Genomic DNA, 19214 nt, shown 5'->3' on the forward strand with positions numbered 1-19214 from the left:
GCTTCTCTTTTACTTGTATCAGATTTAAGAGGACAGTGTTTTGGATACTCTTTTGCATTGCTATCAAACTTGAGGGCAAGAGGGTTTGGGATGAGCTAAATAGGACTGGTACCATAGCTGAAAGGAGCTGGGAACACCTGTGTTTCTGTGCAGATAATTTGGAGAATGGGATAGAGGAGGGACTGTCTGAGAGAAGGTCACCGACTACATAGAAAACCAATTTTTGTGCTTCTAAATAGATGGAAACTGAGACTGAACTCAAAGGTGCTGTTGGTGAGAGAGAAAAAAAAAGACTACTTGCTTCATACACTTGGCTGAAAAAAGCCATTAAATATGAAATGTGCTGGCAGGATCCAAGAAGGATTTTCTTTTTAGGAAGTGACTAGACACTTGCAAGGTCCTTATAGTTGGAGAAGATACCAGAGTTAAGTAGATATTTACAATAGTAAGATAGAAAGATAGTCAATACAGTGTCTGAGATCAGATGAAAAAATTGAAGAGGGAAGTCGACATAATTAAAAGAGTTTCTTTCTAATTCTGTATGTCAGCAAGTTATGCCGTTGACAGGACCAAAAGTGGGGGAAAAAGACTGTGGCACTACTGAAAGCTGAATGCACCACTAACATTTTGTATTACATTAGACTCCTTGATGCTTATTCATTTAGAGCAAATATCTTTGGTCAAAGGTGATATGTGCTAGTAGAGCCATGGTATTATATAATATTTACAGTTATTAATTGAATGGAATACTATAATACATGTATACCTGTTTCTTTTCTTCAAAACTGCATGATCCCTTTAAAAAGCCTTTTTTTTTCTTTTTAGGTTTTCAAAAATCTTGGCACAGATGTTCTCAAATCTGCTTTTGAAGGTTATAATGCTTGTATTTTTGCATATGGACAGACTGGATCTGGGAAGTCCTACACTATGATGGGAAACGCAGTATGTTGTATTTTCAAACTTTTAGTTTTATTATGTAGTAATACTTTCCAAAAGGAATGCTATTATTCCATGTATGGTCTGCAAACTGCAGATTTTATTTTATGACTAACTTGTTAATAATAATCTGAGTTTTGGACATTTCCTTTTAGTTTTTTTAGAAGAAATTTTAAATGGGAAGAAATGCATTTAAATGTTGCCCTGTTATAGCTCATAATAAACCCTCCTTTGTGCAGCACAGATCAGAACTCATTTTTTAGGTCAGTAACTGGTTTCAGGTGGCTAACTTGAAGTGACCCTAATATCCTTTTTTTTTATGATACTGGTACTGACTCAGTGCTTTCTGTAAAAGCCTGTTTGTTCCTCCCTCATTCAGTGGGGTTAAGAAAAATAAAGATGGTTCCTTGATTCCTATTTGGACAAGAATTTCAAGTTGAGAATTGAAGTAAAAATGAGAGTAGTGGGTGGAAGCTCTGACTCGGTCATTATGAAATATTATGCAGACCTTACTTTAAGGGATAACATTCAGGTAAACTTTAGCTTGGGGCTCCTAGCAGGGGAATGTCCTGTACAAGATTGTTGCCTCTATTGTATGAAATACTTGCTTAAAGAAAGAAGGAAGTAGCTGAGGAAGGTGGTGAAGGGAGCAGCCAAAGTCTGCTGATTGAGTGCATCTAAGAGGTAGTCCTTGTAGCAATGCTCCCTTTTAACCCTGGTTAAATAAAAGCTGCCTTCCTCTAGCAGAAGCCAGGAAGAATATATTGCCACTTACCCTACTTCGGATAAATCTGTCTTTGAGCCATAGTGGGCCAGCTAATTTGTACCTTCCTGAGCTGCTAAGAGCAAACTTGGCTTCATTTTTATACCTCTGGTACACACAGAATAAGCTTGATGTATGGTATGAGGAGTCTCCATTATGGTGAATTAACAGAGTGGAACGTGGAGGCCAGAAAAAAATTTATGACTTGGGTATCTAAAATGATGAAAATAGAGTGCTAAGGAACATGTAGAACATGTGAGACTTCCTGTAAATTTAGGGACTATTATGCACAAGAGATTGTGCAAAGGTGTAAGTGGTAATGTTACTTTAACCCTGTGAGGTTGTGCATCATAAATGCTTTAATTTGGCTCTGAACATTTGGGTTATGTCATCTACTTGCCTCCCAGAGTCTCAGGCCAGATGTTTTCAAATGACTGGCGCTTTCAGCTAGACAGCACTTAAAGAAAACCTGTGTTAAAAGTACATTTCTTTTTCATGTTTTTCATAAAAATCAAAACTATTTGAGGGAGTTATCAGTGCCTTTGGGTTTAAAGTTCTGTTAACAAATATGCAATGGTTGTTAGCTTCATGAAGGTGCTCTAATTGCATTTGGGAGAAGTTACAGAAAAGGTATGTCTCTATGTCTGCGGAGTGCTCAGCTTCACTGCTGAGGGAATAAGTCCCAGTAAATTGCTCCCAATCCACATACATTAACTCCAGAAAGTGGGTAGTGAGGATACTGTCACTCTTGAGAGCACCAGGAAAATAGAACATAAATGCATTTCTGGGGGCCCTAGCACACATTACATTGATGGCATGATTAACACATTAATTGCACCAGAAGTAGTAACATTGTCATGCATTCGCCCAATTTATGATGCTATATAGTGGCAAACCAGCCACAATGATATTCTACGTAAAATGTGGAACTTGGTCATATCTGGTTTCTATGGCACCATAAATGGAACATGTGACACATCCCCATCCTGATGCTGACAGACAGCTAATTGTCAGCATTGGCATTAGGACTGGGACTGAAAATGGGCTTCTGAGTGCATGGGTTGCAAGGTTCCTAGTAGGGGGAGCTGAGAACTTCCTTTAATCTGGCATTTTAAAGATAGGAGCTTGGGGGCAAGGCAGACAACGAGCCCAGTCATGGAGAGCCCCTCACTAGGAATCTTTCAAGCACAATTGATTTGCAAGGTTCCTGTTCAAATAAGGTACAATTCAAATTGGTCCCTGATCCTGAGAATGACATGTCCTATGATATGCAGCATGGCAGGAAGCATGATTGTTGGGATTGGGGATGAGACCCCAAACCATCATTATCTGAGCATCTCCCAGTGCTCTGGGGGTGTCCTGAGTTTGTCCTTACCACTTCATTTTCAGCATTGTTATGTGTGTAGTGAGCAGGCAGAGCTTATTTTCTTGATGGCATGAATGAGCACTCAGCTGCCACAGTGTTATTGTAAATCCCTTGATAAGAGGCTGATAGTCTTCCGGTAAAATCAGGAAGTCAGTGGTGAGTCCATAGATGACTGAGGAGGTCAATCTTAGAGCTGCATGTTTAGGTCAGTTGCAAAAGAATATTTTTGTCAGGAGGGAGTACATACAGGGCACAGATCTCTCCCTTTATCTCTTTTGTCTGCCTCCATAGTGAGGTGAGTTTGGCTGAAATGGCAATGCCTTGTTGTATATTGTAGCACCACTGGGACAATTCAGTGGTCAAGTCTCTCAGGTATTGATGTTAATATCATGTTTCTTCAGATTGGCCTTCACGGTGTTTTGAATCTCTTCTTTTGCCCACTTCTAGAGTACTAGCCATCAGTGAGTTGGGAATATAGGACCCATTTTGGGAAGTGGTTTTCAGGCATCCTTAAGACGTATCCTGTCCAATGGAGCTGGTGCCATATGTACATAGCTTCAATGCTGGTGGTGTTTGCTTGAGCCAGAATGCTGGCATTTGTTTTTCTGTCCTTCCAGTTGATACTGAGGGTTTTCTAAAGACAGTGCTGATGGTAGTGTTCCAAAGTTCCCATGTGTTTCAATATGCCATCCAAGTTTCACACCCTTTTACAGTGTAGGGCTGACAATAACCTGGTAGCTGAGAAGATTGATCTGGGTTATGATCACTGAAAATATGATTCTGGAGATGTCCAAAGGCAGCACTGGCAGACTTTATCCAGTACAGTATTGAATGTTGTTTCCTATGTTAACTTTTTGGGAAAGGTGGCTAATCTGGGAGGAGAAATGCTCAATATTCTCCAAGGATGGTTCTCTAATTGTAATATGTGAACGAGCAGCTGGATGGTTTGGGGTGGATCAGTAAAGAATCTTGGTTTTCATGAAGCTGACAACAAGTCCAAGCATTTCATATGCTTCACAGAAACAACCAGGAGTGACCTGGAGTTCTTCAGTTGAGTGGGCACACAGAAGAGTCATTCATGTATTGAAGATCAGTAATGGAGGTGTTGGTTATATTGGATCTGGAATGTAACCAGTTTATTCTAAAGATATGTCCATGTGATATTGGATGCTGATTCCAGATGGAAGTATGTCAGCAATAAGATGCAGAAGAGCTGTCATACAGACGAAAATGAATGTTCGTGCAATCGTGCAATGTTCTTGACACCAGTTCTAATAGTGGAAGTATCCATTTTCAAGCTATTCCTTAGGATGTTTTCTGTCATGTCATCATGGAGTCTGATGTGATGGTAACAAATTTTCTTGAACATCCGGATCTCGATAGAACCTCTCCTTTGATTGAATCAAAAGCTTTACTTAGGTAATGAAGGCTATGTAAAGATCTTGGTGTTGCTCACAGCCCTTCTGCAGCAAATCTTGTCTTCTGTACCTCTGAGAGATCTGAAACCACACTGGGACTCATGAAAGCTCCTCAATGACAAAAGTGAGTGTATTGAGGAGAATACAGGCATGACTTTCACAGCTGTGGACAAGAGTGCAATAGTAATAGCTGTGATTTGATCTGTCTCCTTTCTTGAATATGGTAATGATTTTGGCATCTCTCAAGTCGCTGGAAATCTGTTCTTCATAGTAACAGTGGATTAGGTGGGAGCTTTTTTCCACGTTGCTTATACATTTCAGCTGGTATTCCATCAGGACCACTGTGCTTTGTTGTTTTTTATCTGCATAATGGCTTTCAAGGTCTCTTGATAAGCTGGTGCAACGTAATCCTTAATGGGGTGCCGTGGAATTGTCTCAGTGTTATTGTCTTCAACATCAGAATCTCAGTTCAGGGGCTCTTGAAAGTGCTTCTTCCACTGTGTGTTGATGGTGGAGCTGTCTTGAAAGCATGTTGTTCTATCCTTGGACCTCAGAGGAGTGGTATCTTGTTTGTTTGGACCACAGATAGCTTTGATTACATTGAGGAAACTGGTCCTGGCTATGGGTAAACTTGAATCTCTTTTGACTTGTCCTCCCACCACTTATTCTTTGGCTCTTAAATTTTCCTCTGCATCTCAGTTTAGGTGGCAACAAACGTCTTGCTTCTGTTTGGAGTTGATGTCATTGTGCTAAGCTTTGAAGGCTGTCCCTTCTGTCAAAGCTTGTATTTGTCTGTCATTATCATTGAACCATTCCTGATGTTTCTTTGTGGAGAAGCCTTGAAGTTTTTTGCATGCCTTGTGGCATGCAAGGCTTGTGACAGTTTCTTGAGGCTGTCCCACTGTTCAGTGGTGTTGAGATCATTAGGGAGGCGGGAAAGTTTTTCACTGAGGCTCAGCAGAAGATGGTTGCTTTTATCAGGGTCTTTCAAGCAACTGATAATTGAACCTCTTCCTTGGCTGCTTCTTTCATTTTCATCATTTTTGTTTTTGAATTGGTATTAGTTTAGAAACCGTGCCCTTGATCTTGCTACCATGGGTGACTGTAACCAGGAGTACAAGACTCCAGTACAAGACATGCAAACCTCTCTATCAAGATGATTATTCCCTTCTATTTGGCACTGATAAGGCCACATCTGGAGTAATGTGTCCAGTTTTGGGCGTCCCACTACAGAAAGGATACAGACAAATGGGAGATAGTTCAGCAGAGGGCAAAAAAATGGTTAGGGAGCTGGGGCACATGACTTCTGAGGAAAGGCTGAGGGACCTGGGCTTATTTAGTCTGGAGAAGAGAAGGCTGAGGGGATTAAATAGCAGCCTTCAACTATCTCAAGGGGGGTTCAAAAGAGGATGGAGCTAGACTGTTCTCATTGGTGGCAGATGACAGAGCAAGGAGCAATGGTCTCAAATTATAGCAAGGGAAGTTTAGGTTCGATATTAGGAGAAATTTTCTCACTAGGAGGAAAGTAAAACACTGGAACAGGTTACCCAGAGAAGTTGTGAAATCTTCATCCTTGGAGGTTTTTAAGCCCCAGCTAGAGAAGGCCTTAGGTGGGATGATCTAGTTGAGGATGGTTCCTGCTTTGAGCAGGGGGATGAACTAGATGACCTCCTGAGGTCCCGTCCATCCTTAATTTTCTATAATTCTAAAGTTGTGATCCATGGAGGAGCCACAGTGCAGAATTACAATAGTCTGTTTAATTTGCAAAATTAAAAGCAGTGGATTAAAGACTGTGTTAATATGTTACTGTAATAGCTTGTAGGTTGCCTGCTGGTTTAGACTTGTGTGTAAATGTTTAGTTAATTTTAATAAGAAATTTATCTATATGACTGACAGGAAAACATAAGAAAACAAATTTATGGCTACACGATGCGTACATTTTTATTCTTCCTTGATTTTATACTTATTTTAAATGTAGTAGAGTTGTCTGTGTTTCTGCTTGCCCAGCATTTCATGTTTTAAGACCCTGTTTTAGTTGCTTATAACTATATAAAATCTAAATTAGATGGGCTGATTCTTTCCATATTCATCATCTGCTTCAGGCTAAACTTCTCTTGAAAGATTTGCTTAAAGCTGCTTACTATTTGCCAAGACAGAGATGGCATTTTTAAGCCATGTTTAAAAACAAGATGGAAAGAAGCTTTGGAGCAGGACTTAAGCATTTGGCAGGGCATGGCAGCCTTTCTGTTAGTCAGATATGACTCAGTTTTAAGTCTGTAAAAAATCTCTGAGAAAGGAAAAGAGGCATGGCTTCTTGACTGAAATACAGAGGGATGAGGAGTTGGGCTAAAGACAGGAGGGACTAGATTGCATCAAGGGGAGAGACCACTCTCAAATGGGCAGGATGGAAAGGCCATGACTGCAAGTATGAGGAGGAAATTCAGACAGTGGAAGGACTGGGAGGTGGGCAGCAAAGACAAATTATGTGGGAACCCAGTAATGTAACCGAGGAGGGATAGCTGGGGCAGCTAATACATCGCACGCAAAAAATACATCGCACGCAAAAAACAATTGAAGCTGGCCGGGCCAGTGCTGATGGCACAGCAGGCCGTGCTGCCTAGTGGGCTGAAGCTACTCAGTTTGTGGTATACTTCTGGGGGAACTAGACAGGGGGGGTGGGTTGGGTCTAGCTGAGGAAGGAAGGAAGAATAAAGAGGCCTGAGAAGAATTGAAGTTGGCTGAGAGTGAGAAGAGATTGGTGGGAGGAGAGCCTGGCATGAGGAGGTGGCATCTTAGAAGAGGCAGGACTAGCATAGATAGACTGGAAAGGAAGTAGGCAGAAAGCATCAGGTTTGAGATGAAAAGGAGAACAAAAGGGCTGTGTCTTGTTCCTAGTATCTCAGCGGTCTTCTGTTGTGAAACCCTCTGGCAATGTATGTCTCATACCCCTTTAGTAGCTATTCTATATAAAAGATGAGGGGTTCCTCTGTTAGTTCAAGCAGCAGAGGTCTGTGCAGTGGATATGAGGGTTACCACTATGTTGATGAGCCATGTGGGTTATAGCACAATTCCTTGTGATGGAGTTTCCTTGCTTTGTAAAATCCAAGGAAACTGCACACACACAACTATTGAAAGCAGGTTGGAAACTCAAGCACTCAGAAGTAAAGACATCAGAATAATGGTTGTTTTAGGTTGTCTCCCTTGTAGATGTGCCTTAAGTATGGTGTTACATATTCTTACCTACAGAACTCCAGGCTCACGTAGTGTACAGAAAGAACTACATTTCAGGGATAAATAAGGATTATGTAGAGAAGGGGGCCATTATCTGGAGGGCTTGAACCTCTTACTGGAAACAGTGGATGGTGTGTAGTGAATGGGTGGCGTTATAGGATGAACAATGGACTTATGGTTAAGATGGGTGAATGATGCTTTGGAAAAACTGTTTTTATTTGTTGGGCTGCATTTGTGCTCCAAATAGTTGGAATATGTGTGGGTAGGAAGGCTATAAAGTATAGGCAAAACCAGTGAGTTAGCGCTAGGATTCAAATGGCAACATTGTTAATTTCTAATTTGTTTTTAAAGTGAAATAGAATAAGAATACAGCTATTAAAAATGTGCTTGTTCTCAAGTTCTCAGACTCTGGATATTGTCACTTGCATCTTATGATTTGGGGAGTTTGTTTCTTTTCAAATACGCAGTATGTTTTGAGTATATGTGCATATAAAAATTATGTTGCAGGGTGATGTTGGTTTAATACCTCGAATTTGTGAAGGATTATTCAGCAGAATAAATGAAAAGACAAGATGGAATGAGGCGTCCTTTCGAACTGAAGTCAGGTAAGTCTTGTAGTTGTTATATCAATTGCTGATTAACAGAGCCATTTTTGTTACAAACCTCTATTTTTGCTTTTTAGTATCTCTTGGAAAAATGTGTTTGCTTGAATGCATCTTTTTACGTTTATCCGCAAAACAGATTTTTGTTGAATGCTGTCATCAAATGTGTGCAGTAGTTCTCTACGCCCCCCATTGCACCTGCCACCATTTATGATGTGAAAATTAATTTTCTGTTATAAAGCATCTTTGTCCCAATTGCCTTTTCCCAGCCCATGTCCTGCTCTTTCACATGTTCACTCACATCCTCACTTTTATTTTTCTGCGCCTCTTCTCACAGATCAAGCATATTTTAATCTTTATTATGTTAAAAATAAATAAATAGCCAGTCTTAATCTGACCTGCTCTTTTAGTGTCCCTCTGTCTCCCTTCTGTTAGTTCATTACAAACGTATTCTTTCAGTAATTTTTGCTTTTAAAATTTGTATGTTTTGCTACATTTCTAAATTCCAATTTTTTTTTTCCAGTTATTTGGAAATCTATAATGAACGTGTGAGAGATCTTCTTCGGCGGAAGTCTTCAAAAACATATAATTTAAGAATACGAGAACATCCAAAAGAAGGGCCTTATGTTGAGGGTAAAAAACTAAGTCCTTTGAACTTCCTTGATACTTTCAGTTTCTAAGTTTAATTATATAACCTTTCCTTATTTTAAAGTTGTAAATAGATGTGAAAATGAAGAATAACATGGATCATCATCCTAAGACCTTAATGGGGAACAAGGTTTATTTTATTCTGAACCCTTTTAAAGTATAGGTTTCCCTCGCTTTATGCTGTTCCTGGAAAACGGTGCAAAACTTAAATTTGCATAAAGGGAGCCCGCTTTACAATGTAACAAATAGGGATACATTCCAAGACCTCGACTGTACTGACCCGCAGACCCATTTCTACCACTTTTACAAGGCAGTTTTGCTATTCACCAACAGCAGACTGCACACAAGCACAGGGTGGTGGTGAATGTTTAGCTGGTGTGAAGAGAGGGTGGTGAATGATCTTCAGTGGCAGACTGCATCACTGGTAGGAGGTACAGAACCAGAGAGAGGGGTAAGGAGATAAGCTAGCGGGACATTTAGAAGCCATAATCAGGATGGCAACTACAGAAATGCGTGTTGCAGACAAGGAGCGAGGAGCACAGATCCACACAGGAATATATTTTGGTGCATGTCACTTCCACAGTGCCGTGGACAAAGCAGCTGACTGCGGGCTTCCACCACACTGATCCCATAAGAGTGAATTTACCGTACATATAACAAATTTTTGGCATAAAAGGGGTCATCGCATAAGAGCAAATTCGCACATACAGAGCCCACAAAAAGTGAGGGAAACCTGTAGAGCAGTATTTTGCAGTAGGAAATCTATGCCATAGGAAATTTGTAATTTCAAATCAATATTGGATCTAATTTAGAAATGCAGGTGTGTGTCCCTTGAGAGATTACACATCTACCTGCTTTATATACTTAACAAGGTTTGCATTTTTCTCTTTAAGCCAATCTACTGCAGTGTATTTATAATAAATATATTGTTCAATATAATATTATATGCAATGTATTAAGAAGGACTGTCTGGTATTTTTCATGCAAGGCCTTATTCCTTCCTTTAAGAGAGATAAAGGAAATCTTATTATAAATGCTGGCTGTGAAATTGCAGCACTGCTGTATAGCATTGTGGCAGAGTTGAATTTTGTTGCCATACGTTCATAAATGTCCTTTAATTGCTCTTGCTTCTGTTCAGATTTGTCCAAACATTTAGTACAGAATTATACGGATGTAGAGGAACTTATGGAAGCAGGAAATATAAACCGAACCACTGCTGCAACTGGAATGAACGATGTTAGCAGCAGGTCTCATGCCATTTTCACGATCAACTTCACTCAGGTATAGAGACTTGCCCTGACTTTAATGCCCAGTTCCATGTAACAGCTTAACTTACAAAATATATAGTTGTCAGATCAACAGCTTGAGGAGAACTCGTTACCTCTATTGTTGACTGTAGCAGAGAAATGTTAAAGCAGCAGTCAACTGTTGAAAGTAGGCTTTTACCCGTTACTGTCTGTTTGGAAACTTGGACATGAGAGTAACTTTATCTGGTATGGACAGGTGAAGTACTCCAATTTGCACTTCAGCTTTGTGCAGATGCATGGTCCCTTTCCCCCAACTCCCTCCCCAATCCTTTCTTGAGCATTTCAAAATGGTCGCGCAGGTAGGGCTAGTGCTTTTCAGGCAGGGGAATAGAGAACAGGAATTCATACATGTCTTTGTCTTCCATATCTGGAGGTTTCCAAGAACCTTCAGTCACATTTTCCACCTGTAGGGATAGGTGGGAAGTGGAGTATTATTGGTTGTAGGAGGACCGTGCGAACACCTATAGGTACAACTGATGGAAGGTACAACTATTTAGGGACGTGCTTCAAAAATGCTCTCTTTTTTTCATGGGTCATTTTTGGAACACTTAGTGGGGCATGAATGTCTATACTCTGGCTGTTTGTAGTGCTTCAGAGGCAGTTGGAGCTCTTCAAACAGCATGTCTGTCCATGGCCCGGGAGGAAAGATGCTGGCCTGAATGTACAATTTGCTTCTTCATTTTGTCAAAACTGTGTGCCTCAATGAATTATTCAGCTGAAATCTTATGGAGGAGGATAAGAAGCTAGCCAGCAAATGATCTTAATGTATTGAGCACTGGGGGGATTCTGTGAATTTAAATTTGTATTAACAGATTCATACTAAATTTTAGAAATAGGAGGAAGTTGTGGTTAAGATCCTAGGATTAGAAATGTAAAATCATGAGGGCGCTCCTACAAAATAGGGCTTTTGGAAATCTGAATGAAAACTGTTAGCTAACATCTAGGTTTATAGCTAAGAACTTAATATAAATTCTGTACGTGGGTTATGGTGTACAGCTCTGTATACATGGTACCCAAGTTTGAATGTAGGCTTAAGGGATATGGTTATTTGTACCTATTTTATGGATTGAGTTACTTAAATGAATATCTTGGAGTGGCTTGTGATCATTCAAGCTCCTTTCTGGTCTGTTTCTTGTATACTTGTTCTCTGAAGCCCTGTTAGTCTAACCAAATTACATTAAGACATGACAAAGAAAGGGCAATCGATCTGTATTCAGTAAGATTTCAGAGCTTTACAGCTTAACAATTTTTGAAAATGATTTTTTTTTTTTGTATTTTTCTTTAGGCTAAATTTGATTCTGAAATGCCTTGTGAGACTGTTAGCAAGATTCATTTGGTAGATCTTGCTGGAAGTGAGAGAGCAGATGCCACTGGTGCTACAGGGGTTAGATTAAAAGAAGGAGGGAATATTAACAAATCTTTAGTTACTCTGGGAAATGTCATTTCTGCCTTAGGTATGTCTCTCTCTCTTTTTTTTTTAAAGTGCCCTCATATCTATCTGCGTTGGTTTTTTTTTTTTTACCAGTATTTTAATTTTTGAAGAAAATTAATGAAAACATATCACTTTTATTTCTTCTCTCAGCTGATTTATCTCAGGATGTAACAAATTCTCTTGCAAAGAAGAAGCAAGTATTTGTGCCTTACAGGGACTCTGTGTTGACCTGGCTGTTGAAAGACAGCCTAGGAGGAAACTCCAAAACTATAATGATTGCCAGTAAGTGTTTAAATTACTTTCCTACATGCTTAAAAGGATTAGTTGTAAATATTTAGATTCTAAATACTTCATTAGGAAATGACACTATTTATACTCCTCAGCGATCTCTTTGAAGGGAACACTTTTCAAATATCTACTCTTTAACCGTGCTGTTTCTCTTAATGTGTGTGGTGCATGTTATCTTAAAGAAGTTGGAGAGAGAGAGCATGTATTTCCAACAATAAACTGAAGGCATAAAGAATTCTGCTTGCACCAAGGGATCTCTGGGACACCCCCTGCTTGCTTCTCAGTCTGGAGTCCTTGGTGTGAGTCCCCCTGGGAATGAAAGGACTGGATTAGCCCACTCTTTCCCCACACTGGGAACATCCTGGTCTCAAGAAGGTGCAGAGAGCAGGGGAGAGAGGATGGTTCCAAGATGAATGTCTGTATTGCTCCTTCTCCTGGAAACACTTCTAGCGATGGAAACAAGTTGTATGTGGTTTGTGTCTTACTGGTCATGAGTGTGCATGCAGTCATTAGTTTTTCACTTCCCTGAGTAGTGCGTGCCTAACTATGAACCCACTCTGAAAAATATCTGACTCTACCTATTCCATTCTCCATTGTTAATTTTTTGTGTGTATATGTATTTGTGAATCTGTAGTAATTAGCTCAGCTGATCAATAGATCCTCAAATCAAAGGTCTATCCAGTACATATACATTTCAGATGCAGAATAAATATCCAACCTGCGACATTCAATCACCAGTCTAAAAATGAAATCTTGCTTTTCTTTTTTTCTAGTCTGTATTATCACCAGTAATAAAGATCTTACATCACTAATCTAGTCAGTAATTCTGTTGATGTGGTAGAAAATTTCTCAAGACTGTCTCTGCTGCATTAATATGGGAAAATAGTTCCTTATTTACCATAATCATAGACAGCTTCAAATTTTAAGATGACCCTCCCCACCCAATAATTAAAGTCTGTACATGGAATATTATAAATTTGTTATATTTTTTCATGTATAGAATATCATTATTGGAGAGCTGTTTTAAATTCGTCTCCCAGCTGCTGTGGCAGGGAAAGCAGCAGCAGGAGGTGAAGGGCCCTGTTCCTTACCTTCCTTGCCTGTCTCTCTGCCCCTTGCCCTTCCTCTTGTGCTGGTGCCTGCCACCTGTCCTGCTGCTTACCCCCTGCCTGTGCTCTATGCTCTTTGCACCCACCCGTATGTGCCTGTGCCTGATCCCTGTTACCTGTCCCCAACCTCTGTCTGTGCCTGACCTCTGCCACCTCCGTCCCCCATCCCTCTCTGTGCTTACCTTTGCTTGCAGCTCTCCTCTGGCTCGAGGGCAGTTGAAAGCAGTGGCAGCTCTGGGCTCAGCCAGGTTGAAGAGTAAAAAAGTAGCAGAAGGTAAGTGGTGGGAAGGGCAAGCTGGGGCTCTTTGTACCTCCCCCTATGCCCTGTATGGTCTCTCCCACACTGCCCTAGCTGCGTGCTCACTCCCATGCCACTTTGGCCCAGGGCAGGCAGTGGGGCCAGCTGTGGTTCTGGGCCTTGGTGAAGCCAGAGCTGAGCCCCAGGCCAGTTTGCAAATCTAAAATGAGCCTTTTTCCCCTCCTTGTTTCGGGAGGGGGAGCCCTTGTCTTGGATTGGAGTAAATATGATAGTTTGAACCATTTAAATTAAGAATATACTTAGGAGGCAGCACTGATTGAGAATGTGTATTTTTTATATAAGATGCCAGGTTTTCTTTATGGACACTGAGCATTTTAAGTTGTGCTAAACTTTATGTTTTATACTCAGTTCTTTTAACTGTGTTCACAGTCCTTCTCATTCCACAATTTTGTCAGCCTGTTGGGAGAGGGAGGGAGGGGAAACAAGCTAAAGAAGTAAAGTCAGGATAAGGTTAAATATTGGCACGTTCAGGAGTAGAAATGTTGAGGTGCACTGGACAGTTCAAAGTTATTAAGGATCTTTTTTACTCTCTATTCACGTAAGTGTTGTGTAGCCCAACCTTAGTTACCTTTTGGGATTTTGGTTGGTAGAGAGCTGTTTGAATGAGTGGCGTGTAATCAATAAGATACTGGTTCTTTGTTCTGAATTGCTTGAAAGATGCATGTTCCCAGGGTAAATGCTTCTGTATGCATGAGCTTGGAATTTTCCATGTGCCAGTTTCGGAAGCATAGCTGCAGGCTTTAGTTAGTTCTTTCTGGGTGCATCTGCACGTGCTATTAATACGATTGAATAAACTCCAGTGCAATTTGCACCAGTTTATTGCTGCTACACACTGTTTACACTTGTGCCTGGGACCACAGCATGGTGAGCTGGGTCAGAGCAGCCTCAGCTGGCAAGAGGTCTGGGGGAGTCAACCTGCTAGCCCTGGGCTGCTCCAGCCCAGCTTGGTGTGCTATGAAGGGGCTGGCTGGAGCACAAGTGTGATCCAGTGTGGGGCTAGCCAGCAGGCAGCCCCCCACACTGAAGTATCTTCATGCCCCAGCCAGCCTTGCTAGCATCTACAGATGCATTGCAACTCACTAACACTTATGTTTACAGGTACTAATCTATGGTGGCATGTATTAATTTAATGCAGCCTAAGAGGGCTGCATGTGTAGATGCTGAGACTTTATTGTGGAGCTAATTAGTCAGTTCCTCAATAAATGTCTTGTGTAATGCATCCTCTGACAGTCATAGAGAACTCACAGCTTTTTTTCTTGTTAGAAGCAAGTACCATGCTAGCCTCCTCTTAGATTCATAGGTTGTAAGGGGCGTGAAGGGACCTTGCAAGATCATTGGGTCTAGCACCCCTTCACTAGGCAGGCAAGACAACTGGGGTCAGGTGACCCCAGTGAGGTGACAGTACAGTTTCCTCTGAAAGATTTCCGGGGTAGGTGATTGTACCACCTCTGGAGGGATTTTATTCCACAATGTGGACACTCTAAATGTGAAGTTTTTCCTTAGTGTCGAGCTTGAAACTGTCTTCCACGAGTTTGTGGCCATTACTCCTGGTTTTCCCCCAGGGTGCTCTGGTAAACAGTTGTTTTCTGAGCCCTTGATGTGTTCCCCTGATGTAGCAGTAAGCTGCTACCAAGTCCTGTCTCAGCCTTCTCTTTTTTAGGCTGAAGAGACCCAAGTCCCTCAGCCTTTCCTTATATGGCTTATTTTGGAAGTCTCTGATCATATGGGTGGCTCTTCTCTGGACTCTCTCACGCTTTTCCACGTCCTTGTTGAAGTGCAGTTCCCAGAACTGGACACAGTACTACAGCTGAGGTCTCACCAATGCTGAGTAAAGTGGAAGAATCACTTCCTTGGACCTAACTGTCGTGCAGTTAAGCTTGCAATCCTCCAATTTTCCCATGAGAACATCATGCGATACCAAATCAAAGACCTTTTGGAAGTCTAGGTATACAGTATTGATCTCCTCTCTCTTATCCAGGTGGTGAGTTACCTGGTCATAGAAGGAGTTGAGATTGGTAGGACAAGACCTGCCTGTGCAAAGCCATGCTGGTTGTCATTCAGAATTCTACCTCCTGCAAGTGTATTGCATATAAACTCCTTGATGAATTTTTCCAGGATTTTCCCTGGTATAGAAGTTAAGCTAATTGGCCTGTAGTTGCCTGGGTCCTCTCTGCTCCCCTTCTTGAAGATGGGCACAACATAGGCGCTCTTCCCCGAGTGCCACGAATTTTGGAAGAGTTTTGCCAGAGGTCCCACGATTGGCCAGCTCCTTCAACACTCTTGGATGAAGTTCATCTGGTCATGCTGACATATAAATGTCTAACTTTTCTAACTGGTCATGCACCAGCTCAACATCAACAGTAGAAAGGCAGTCATTCCCACCATGCCGATTCTGAACCTTATCTGGTATGATTTTCCCCTTAGTTCAGTGAAATACTGATGCAAAGTAGTCATTCAGGAGTTCAGTTTTTTCCTGAGTGTCAGTAACCAGCTGTTCTGAGTTGTTAAGCAATGGCCCCATGCTTCCATTTGTTTTCTGCCTCTTTCCTACATGCCTAAAGAAGGACTTATTGTCCTTGATTTTTGTCGCTAGTTTATATTCAGTGGCCACCTTAGCTTTTCTAATTTGCAGGCCATTGTTGTATAGTCCTCCTTGCAGACTGTCCCAAGCTTCCATTGTTTGTATGCCTCTTTCTTCTTTTTCAAGAGGACCATGATATCCCTGTTGAGCCAAGAGGGCTTACCAGCCCTACTACATTTTCTCCACATGAAAATAGACTTCTTTTGTGGTTCAAGGGTCATGTCCTTGATGAACGACCACTCTTCATGCACTCCTTTCACCATTAGTCCTTGGTCCTGCAGTGCTTCCCCTACTATTGCCCTGAGCCTGTTGAAATTAATTTTTCTGAAGTCCAAAAACTTCAACCCTGCTAGCTGATTTGCCTGCCTTGTGATGGACAGTGAACATGATGGTGTTGTGGTTGGTCACCCAGGCTACCATCTATATACAAGTTACTCACCAAATTGTCTCCTTTGGCCAAGACCAAGTCTAGGAGAGCATTACCTCTGGTTGGTCTGTGCACTTCTTGAGCCAGGTAGAGCTCTTCGATACAGGTGAGGAAGCAACACAACCAATCTGACTTATCTCTTAGGAGGAACACTCAGCTGTCTGAGTAATTGACATCACCCATGATGATCATGTCCTGTGGATGCATGGCCTTTGCCAGTTATTGAGAGAACTCCAGATCGAGCGCCTCCCCCTGGTTTGCTGGTAGGTGTATACAACTAAAGTTAGGTCTCTCTTACCATGCCCCGCCCCCCGTAGTTCGACCCAGAGTGTTTCGAGTTGCTCTTCTTTGGAGCCGATGTCAGCCTCCAAAGAGGTATACTGCTCCCTCACATAGCGAGCTACACCTCCACCTTTCTTCCATGCTTTATATAGTTACCTAATTTGGCTTTATATGCTTTTAGATGATTTATATAGTTACCTAATATGGCAGGTTTTGGGGTTAGAAACAGAACAAGATTTTTTGCAAGGCACCCTGCCATTGTGGGCTCCGCCATACATTGTTTCCGTATTAATGATTGCTTATTTATCTCTTGGACTTATGGTCTCATTCTGCTGTTCTATTTGGTATTTTATAAATAGTCTTCTAGTGAAATCATTATCTCATTTCTTCTGATTGTGTCCTCTTCTCACATGCTTGGGTGTTGAATTCCACCCAAAGATGGTTTAATGCAAAATGTTTCACACATTTTACTATATTCATGTGTTTAAGAATTTGGTCATTTTAAAATTTTTGCAATTTGTACGGTATTTACTTTTGCAAACCAAAATGCATGTCTGCCATACTAGAAAGATGTGAAAGAATGAATGTACTGACACTTGCAATTACAAGATCTTGTTCTTCATTAAATTACCTCCTTAAAGTGCATTTGAGGACCCTTGTTGAAGTGTTTGAAAGCAGCCAGCATGGTTGTGGTATTGTGGTCTCCAGACCCACAAGCTCAGTACAAAGACCATTTTTATAAGTAGGTGTGTTTCTTCTCTCTTCTATTTCTTTCTGTTCCTTTTATTGGCATGTCTACACTGTATCCACTGTGTGTTCAAGAAACGTGTTTTGCTTACCTATTCCTGCTCAGGGTGCACCAAACCCCAGAATTAAGCAGTGTATTTGGTTTAGCAGAGCCCAGAACTTCTCTTGGACTCCTTATCTTGAGTGCTGTTGCACAGTGCCATGCAAAACTAGCCACCAGGTCTGATATCTGGGGCTTGGCACACACTGGGTGCATCTACATGAGATGCTACATAGTGGTAGTAATGCACTACAGCGATGTAGGGTTGGCAGGCAGAAACCATGATGACGCAGCTATGTTGTCGTAGCAATGCACTTCTTCGCTATAGTGCATTTCTATGGCAAGGTAGTGGCTAAAAATAACTGTACCGCCGGCATGATGCAGTATGGGCTATTACTGTGCCTTGCAGTAACAACGGCTCTGTAGGGGCACATGTAAATGTGTGCAGTGTGTGGGAGCAAATGTGTGAAGTGTACTTTTTAGTAGTTTTTCATACTCCCAAGAAAACAGTATAGAAATACCTTTTGTTTACTTTCTGCCAAGGGAGTAGTAGAATTTATTTTCAAACTTAAGGACTACCATACTGTGTTGCTTTTGCTTAAATTTCACATTTGAAGATGGATTTGAGACTTGGGGGTGTGGGGAGAAGTACTGTTTCTTCCCATTATTGTAAACCTTTGAAAACTTGTACATTTTAAGGAACATGTTATACTTAATATAAAATCGATTATCATCTGAGTTGTAAAAATGTTTGTTTGGTTGATAACAAGACTTCCTGCTTCTATATTCAGTAGGCCTGACTGCTCTGATTATACATCAGCGTAATTGTTAACTTTAGTAGAGTTATGTTGATGTAATCGTGGAAAAAAGTGAAGAATTAGGACTATAGCCATGGTATTAAAATTTACCATGGCTTGTCCCCATGCACATAAAGTTTATCTGACCTTTAAAATATAAATTGACTTTAGTAAATGCAACTTATGGTACTGTACATATTATTTCTGAATTCATTTTTGTCAGCTATTTCACCTGCTGATGTCAATTATGGAGAAACCTTAAGTACACTGCGATATGCAAATAGAGCCAAAAACATCATCAACAAACCTACTATTAATGAGGATCCTAACGTCAAACTAATTCGTGAACTGCGAGCTGAAATAGCCCGATTGAAAACCTTGCTTGCTCAAGGGAATCAGGTTAGTTTAACTTGCTATTTAAGTATAATTGTTTCCAAGTAATAACATCTTTCTAGATCATAAACAGAATTATTTTTTGTTAAGTTAATATTAATAAACAAACTGTATCTGAAGGAGTGAGTTGTCTTTCTTTTTAGAACTGGTTTCTATTTGGCTCCTATGCCATCTTTTTAATGTGTTTAAAAAAAAATGTTAGTTTGCCTAGATAGGATCAGAGCTTTCATTATAATATATTGCAGATAAATTTTTAATGCAGCAGCCACCAACTAACATTCAAGAAATATTTATAGCTAGCTAGAGAGGTGGAAAAGATGCCTTTGTTAAGTATTGATACTGTTCTATTATGCTAAGTATAATAAAATATTTTAAGACATAGTTTGCAAATGCAGGTTGAATTGGATTTGAGACTTGTAGGTATTTTATATCATAAGGAACTTTAGGGTGTTTGCTAAGTTTTGTAAAAGTAAAAGCAACTTATTTGGCTGTATGGTATCAAGAAAACAAAAAGCACGCTTAGCAAAT

The 19214-nt window shown here is 40.7% G+C and overlaps 1 protein-coding gene across 6 annotated transcripts in view; it reads left to right on the forward strand.

The window, feature by feature from the left end:
• KIF16B (kinesin family member 16B) overlaps positions 1 to 19214 on the forward strand; it is a 261851-nt gene that overhangs the window by 45811 nt on the left and 196826 nt on the right. For all 6 annotated transcript variants that reach the window (XM_090051109.1, XM_090051128.1, XM_090051118.1 and 3 more), the window contains 7 exons: positions 826 to 942; positions 8222 to 8319; positions 8840 to 8949; positions 10103 to 10245; positions 11557 to 11725; positions 11854 to 11985; positions 18517 to 18692. In XM_090051109.1, the coding sequence (XP_089907235.1) occupies positions 826 to 942; positions 8222 to 8319; positions 8840 to 8949; positions 10103 to 10245; positions 11557 to 11725; positions 11854 to 11985; positions 18517 to 18692 (945 nt within the window). The remainder of the gene's footprint in view (positions 1 to 825; positions 943 to 8221; positions 8320 to 8839; positions 8950 to 10102; positions 10246 to 11556; positions 11726 to 11853; positions 11986 to 18516; positions 18693 to 19214) is intronic.

The sequence above is a fragment of the Crocodylus siamensis genome, chromosome 1 (assembly GCF_052110815.1).
Source record: "Crocodylus siamensis isolate JL-2025a chromosome 1, ASM5211081v1, whole genome shotgun sequence".
NCBI classification, from domain to species: domain Eukaryota; kingdom Metazoa; phylum Chordata; order Crocodylia; family Crocodylidae; genus Crocodylus; species Crocodylus siamensis.